This window comes from Myotis davidii, unplaced genomic scaffold, assembly GCF_000327345.1.
Source record: "Myotis davidii unplaced genomic scaffold, ASM32734v1 scaffold2617, whole genome shotgun sequence".
Classification (NCBI taxonomy): domain Eukaryota; kingdom Metazoa; phylum Chordata; class Mammalia; order Chiroptera; family Vespertilionidae; genus Myotis; species Myotis davidii.
Window position 1 is genome coordinate 1 of NW_006288446.1, and position 6,504 is coordinate 6,504.

Here is a 6,504-nt window from a genome sequence, read left to right on the forward strand (position 1 = left end):
CTATATTGCACACCCAAAACTAATATAATATAGTATGTCAAATGTAATTGAAAAATTAAAAAAAATGTGTTTTTTTATGCCTACCTAAGATGAACTGCTGGAAGACAAAGGCGAGCTTGAACTGAAGGCAGGGCTAGAGACCAGGACCAGGGAGAGACGGGGTTCCTGCTGGGATGGTGAACCCTGGGGAGGGCCAATTAAGGAGCCACTGTAACTCCCATATCCCAACAACTCAAACTCTTTCACCTTCTACCATTGTCAACTTTTTAGTAATTCGGGCCTTCTCGGTGCTTATTCCTCCACTTCTCTTACTTTATTCATGACCCCAATGTCTTTTTTTAGTCAAAATAAAGTTCCTCCCACCCCCCACTCTCTTGTCCCCTATATTCCCTGATTCCAGGCTCCAGGTTCCTTCCTTCTCTTTGACACACCTGCCATCTGCAGGAACCCCCCCTTCGCTGTGCTCAGCTATAGAAATACCAAACTCCTTAACACACAGTTCCACCCATTTTATCTCGCCAGCATTTCCCCTCTAACAAGGTAAGTCCACGCCTTTGTCTCCCACACACCCTGCTCCCTGCACTGTCTGGGGATCACAGAGTCAGGTCCTCCCGTAGACTTTCGTGAATGCAGATGAGTTCTTCCAACCTCCTCTCCAGCTCCTGGGCCTGCTGCCTCAACTCTTCCGCCGACTCAGCCTTTGCGCCCTCATGTAAGTGCATTGAGTCATTCACTAGGTTCACTACATCCACAATAAGGGATAGACCTGCCGTGGCTGCATTAAACATCCTGGTTCCTTTGCTCATGGCCAGGGCAGTGCCTCCAAAAGCTTTCTGCACCTGCTTGCTGCTTTGGGCTGAGACTGCCCCCGTGCGCAAGAAGCGTGTGGCCTTGGCTGCTAAGAGAGGATTGGACTTGGCCACCTTGAAGGCACGGGCATTATTCACAATGTCTTGCATGGATTGATAACACTTCCTTGGTAATAAAACAACTTCGGTTGTGCTGGAGGTTAGACCCTCCCTGACCCTCTTCTCTGTGTCAATGCCGGTTGACACTAGGCGGCTGGCTTCGGCTGTTGCTGATGCGTTCTTTGAGGCTTCCACGATACTGGTGGTCACACCGGTCACAGCAGCTCCTATCCCCAGTCCCGCCCCAGTTGCCGAAAGCAGCAGACTAGCCCCTGCTGTGAATGGTGCCAGAACCAGGCCAGCGATGGTCAGAATGCCAGATGCAGCGCCGGTGGAAGAGGCCACCACTTGGGTGAGTCACAGGTGCCAGCGACAGGCCAATGATGGTCAGAATGCCAGACACAATGCCACGGTGGAAGACCACCACTTGGGTGATGGTGCAGTCCCTGTGCACCTTGTCCACCTCATCAGCAAGTGCGTAGAGCTTTCCTATGCATTCCTCAAGGTCCTGTTTCACCTGAGGAAACTGCTTCATAAACCTCTCCCTCTGCCCCTGACATTCTGAGGGCATGTCTTTGTCGTCCACAGCCATGAGTGCTTCCAGCTGGCGCAAGTCTGCATCGAGTGCATCTGCCTCATCCCTGTAATAATGAAGGACAGGGGATTAATGAAGGCAGGTGTATGAAGCGCTAAAGCTGAGACCCCTGATTGAATGAGCTGGTGCAGGAAGCCCTGTTCTCTATGGTGGGAACGTGTGCGTCTACCCAGAAGCCCTCATATTACACCACATTGGCAGCCCCCATTCTCACTGGAAGTGGTCACTAAGCCACACTGCCTCCCTCTGGTCAGGGTTACTCCATGGAGAAGAGAATAGGGTCCCACAGGGAGGTCAGGAGCCCTCCAGCTGGCAGACAGCTTTGGAGGACATAATCATCAAAGGCCCTTTACCCCCAGGAGTGAGGGGATCAAGTCAGGGAAGGAACAAATGTCCGCGCCCCACACTCCTGCATGGCCCTCCACTAGGCCCCTGGCCTCCTCAGGCCTGTGCCAGGTATCTCAGCTGCCTCACTCTAGTCCCAGCCTCACTGCCAAGCTTTCCTACCATCCTCCCACCTGGACCACCCTTGCTCCATCCAGACACTGGGTACTGACCCTGCTCCAGGACTGTCTGGGCCTCAGGACAGGATGACTGCACCTGCTTCCTCACCCTTGACCCTGCACTTCACCCCAAGGCCTTCACCATAGTCCCATCAGACAGACTTGCTATTCCATTTAAGTGGGAGATGACATAAGCCCAGACCCCCAGAATCCAGATAGAGTCAGGATTCAGCCCAACATGGTGCAGCTTCACTCCAGCTCTCCCCCTTCCTCCCACAGGAAGTCCTGTGTGGCTCTCAGGTCCAACAGGAAGACGCTTGGGCCCTGTCTATTCCCAGCATCTTTTTTAAAGTTCATGTCAACAGCCCACCTACCATGTGTCGGTCATTAGGCTAAACAGTTCACACGCATTATTTTATTTTCCTCACAATGAAATGGAACAGATGACTAAGACAGAGAGGGTTAAGTAACGGGCCCACGTCATGTAACCTTCCCCTGCAGGCCTCATCTCTTCTCAACCAAACCTCTTCTCTGCCAACGAATGATATGAAGGAAATGTTCCTCATTGACTGTTGAGAAGGAACATCTTCCACCCCAAACTCAGGACCCTGCCCTGAGGAGTGTGCCTGCCAGAGGGATCTAGATGCAGGGGAGATGGGTAACAATACAGGCATCCCCTGGAGGTTACCTGGACAGCTCGGCTGCAGCCACAAATCTCTCCCAGGATTCATCACTCAGCAGGCGCTGCACTTTCTCTTTGTTCCATGGGTCATTTAAATACTCAATGACATCAACAAAAACTTTGCCCTCTAGATGGAAAGAAAAAAGAATAAGGTTAGAAGAAATCCTGGTAGAATGGAAATGGAATTGAGTATAAACAAGGTGGTTAAATGTTCATCCTCCTGAGCAGCTATCACCTGGGGGACTTTTTAAAAAAATCTGGGGAACTTTTGGTGAATCACCTGCTATTATGGACTGACCTGTCCCCCCAATTTATATAGTGCAGGCCTTACACCCATGTGGCTGTACTTATTTATTTTTTTAAATGTTTTATTGCTTTTTAGAGAGAGAGGAAAGGAGAAGTATAGAGATGGAAACATTGATAAGAAAAAAAGCATCAATCCATTGCCTCCTGCATGCCCACTACTGGAGATCGAGCCTGCAACTCAGGCATGTGCTCTGACTGGGAATCAAACCAGTGACCACTTGGTTCATGGGTCAACACTGAGCCATAATGCCCAGGCCCCATAGGATGTATTTTATAATTAGGGTTAAATGATGTCATAAGTGTGGGACCTAAGCCAATATGAAAGGTGTCCTCATGAGAAGGGGGAGAGACACCAGTTCTCTGCCTCCCCCACTTCTCTCTCTCTCTCTCTCTCTCTCTCTCTCTCTCGCTGTATAAGTCAATAACTTTTATAAATCTTTTAAAAAATGTGTGACTCTCAGGGATTTGGAGACTCTGGAAATTCAGATAAGGGACTGGGAACTGGTGTATGTTTTGTGTGTACAGAGACATGCTCTAAATGTGTTTCCTGCCATATACACACAAAACATATTATTCTTATTTCACAGAAAAGAAAGTGAAACTCAGACAGGAAAAGAAGGCCCAAGCCAAGAATCAGAAAGCTCAAGGGGGCATCCAAGGTCACCATTCAGGCATTTCCTTACATTAGTTTGAAGCCTCCTTATAGTTTGAAAACTCATGTGATTTCTGCGTTCTACCCTATAGTTCACCTATGGGATTTTTTTTTTTAAATTTGAAAATAATGTTTCAGTCCACACATCACTGATGGAGTAAAACTACCAGGCAAAGAGGATTCCTCCTGCTTTTCACAGGTGCTCCAAGGTGGCAGTGGAGGGGTGTGTTCAGGTGGGTGGGGGCTGGAGCCTCAGCTCTAATCCTGTGATCAATCAGTATCAGCTCTCCCCCCTCCAGTTCCTGGGTGTTACTTGGTTGCCTAGGCAACACAATGTTGATGTGGGTGGGTGAAGGATTGTTTTTTTTTTCCTTTTCTTGCTTCATCCACTGAAGGAGAAAGGGAATTTGGGTTTAGATGAAGGAAATCCAGAACACTGCATCTGTGTATTTGTTGGCTAGGATGTGGGTGGGTGTGGGAAATAACAAAGAGGACCTCCACAGGGGTATCTGAGATCAACAGAAGAAGTTCCTGCCTGACAGTCACACCTGGTACGCAGGTGTTTATAATTGGAAGCACAGGTCAGGGCCCCCACATAGCTGTGGGTGGTGACAATTCTTTGGAGGGAAAGGTTTCCACCAGGAACTGGCAGGTTCCAGGTACGGGGGACCAGAAATTCTCACCTCCCATGGGCTGTCTTGGCCTCCTTGGAGACATTGCATGAGTTGCAGAGGACGGGAGGCAGTGAGCAGTTTGAGGAGAGAGCCAGGAAGGAGGCCCCCCAACAGACTCCGGGTTGAGGGGACTCCCATTGGTCCCTCATGGGGGCTCAGGGACACTCATCTATCCCCTTGGAGGTTCTTGGTTCCTGTGTAGCTTAACCCAGCCTGGAGATGCCTCATTTAATCTAGATCATACGCAGGAACCACATAGAGAGGAGGAAGCTGACTACCTGGGCAGATCCCGTCAGCTTCTGAGGTCATGGTGTCAGCAGTGGGATCTCAGAGTTTCCCCTTCAGCTCACCAGTCTGTGTCCAGCTGGAAGGAGGTGATGCTTCACCCTTGGGGAAGAGAAAACAAATTGTGGGGTTGAAGGTGAGCCAGTGAGGGGCTCCGTCTCTGTGATTCCTTCAGGAAAGGAAGGCCACAAGTGCCAAGATGGACTCAATCCACTGTGTTTACTGGCTGCTGGGCTCTGCCAGCTGCTAGTTAAGAGAAGGTACTCGCCTCACTCCCGCCCACTCCAAGCCAAGTGACAGTCCCGTTGTCCTGTGGGGGCAGAAGGAGAAGATCCTCAGACAAGGAAACACACAGCTGAGGAGTCATAAAACCAAAGAAGCAGTAACACCAGACACAGAAGGAAAGATGGGAAGGAATGTTTTGGAAATGACTTGAGGTTGGGGACATGTGTGTTGACTAATCACTCAGCTAATATTGATGGTGTGTCTACCACAGGCTCCTACGAGTTCCCTCATCAAATACTCTCACACATTTCACGTGGTTGGGCGCCATGGTGGCTCCCATTGGGACGTGGAGGAAACCATCATAAAGTCTAGGTTTTCACCTGAACTCGGGTTAGCCCAAGTCTCACAGTAGGGCTAGAGCTAGGACTCCAGCCCAAGTCTTCCTGATCCCAATCCCAGGTTTGTGAGGACTATGCTCCACTCTCTTTTATGTACAAAAACATTTATTAATGTGTCTGTGTTACTTGTAAATGACATTTCTCATTCTCAAAGGCTGTCTTGCACCCTATGCCCAGTCTCTGTGGTGATAAATTTTGGGGGCTGTAGCTTCCCAAGCCTGTACCCTTCTTGATTCTAACACTCTCATCCCCTGAGGCCCTGGGGTGCTGAGGCCTTGGCTCCAGCCCTGCAGCCCTGATTTTCCCACAGCCCCTCTCCCTGGTCAGCCCTCTCCTCACCCCTCCCGCAATGAGAGGTGGTCAGGCCGGCCATCCTCCTGCAGCCCCCCCCTCCTCCACCCCGCCCTTAAACCATCCCCAAACCCAATTGGGGGCAAGTCTGGCTGGCCAACCTCCTACAGCCCCTCCCCTAGCCAGCCCCCTCCTTATGGGCCCCCAACACTTTGCTCTACCTGCAGTCCCTACCTCCACCCAGCCCCACACCAGATCGGCACTCCCCCCCCCTCACCCAATCAGGGGCAGGGCTTTGCTGGCCAACCCTCATGGCCCCTCTCCAGGCCACTGGCTCCTGGTCGGCATCCCCCATCCCATTTGGGGCCAGGGCTGGCTGGACCACTGCTCACAGCCTCTCCCCATGGCCAGCCCCACTGCCAATCAGCCACCAACTCTAATTGGGTGCCAGGCCTACTGGCCAATTACCCGCCACCCCTCCCCCTAGCTGGCCCTTCCCTGATTGGGCCCTGATTGGGCAGGCCAGCTGGCCAACCTCTTGCCATCTCCTCCTCCCGAAAGGCCCAGCCCTGATTTGCCCAGATTGGGGTCGGGCCTCCCAGACCCCACTGTGCATGAATTGGTGCATTGGTCCTCTAGTATTTTTCTATATGAGGAGAAAGATGAAGAGAGGAATGTGAAAAACATGGGTCCCTGGGAAAATCTGATTCTGATGCCTGGCCTTAAGCAGAACATGCCAAAGCTGGGGAGGATGGGGGGGCAGCAGGTCTGGGGCTCAGGCCCAGCTCTGTCCAGCCCCTCCCACTCCTGCTCACTACCTGCTGCCAGGCACTTTGCTTCTTGCACCAGAGGCTCCTTGAAGGCTGTAGGTACCATAAAATATGTCCTCGCCCTAACCGGTTTGGCTCAATGGATAGAGCGTCGGCCTGTGGACTGAAAGGTCCCAGGTTCGATTCCAGTCCAGGCCATGTACCTTGGTTGCGGG

The 6,504-nt window shown here is 51.4% G+C and overlaps 1 protein-coding gene across 1 annotated transcript; it reads right to left on the reverse strand.

Annotated features, from left to right (window-relative positions):
• Window positions 1–27: 27 nt before the first annotated feature.
• On the reverse strand, window positions 28–4,700 carry LOC102756746 (apolipoprotein L3). Its single transcript, XM_006760322.2, has 4 exons — window positions 4,599–4,700; window positions 2,695–2,815; window positions 1,320–1,549; window positions 28–1,255 (listed from the first exon to the last, which is right to left on the reverse strand). Exons 1-4 carry the CDS (start codon window positions 4,627–4,629, stop codon window positions 594–596), a joined length of 1,044 nt encoding a protein of 347 aa, XP_006760385.1. The 5' UTR covers window positions 4,630–4,700; the 3' UTR covers window positions 28–593.
• Window positions 4,701–6,504: the final 1,804 nt, after the last annotated feature.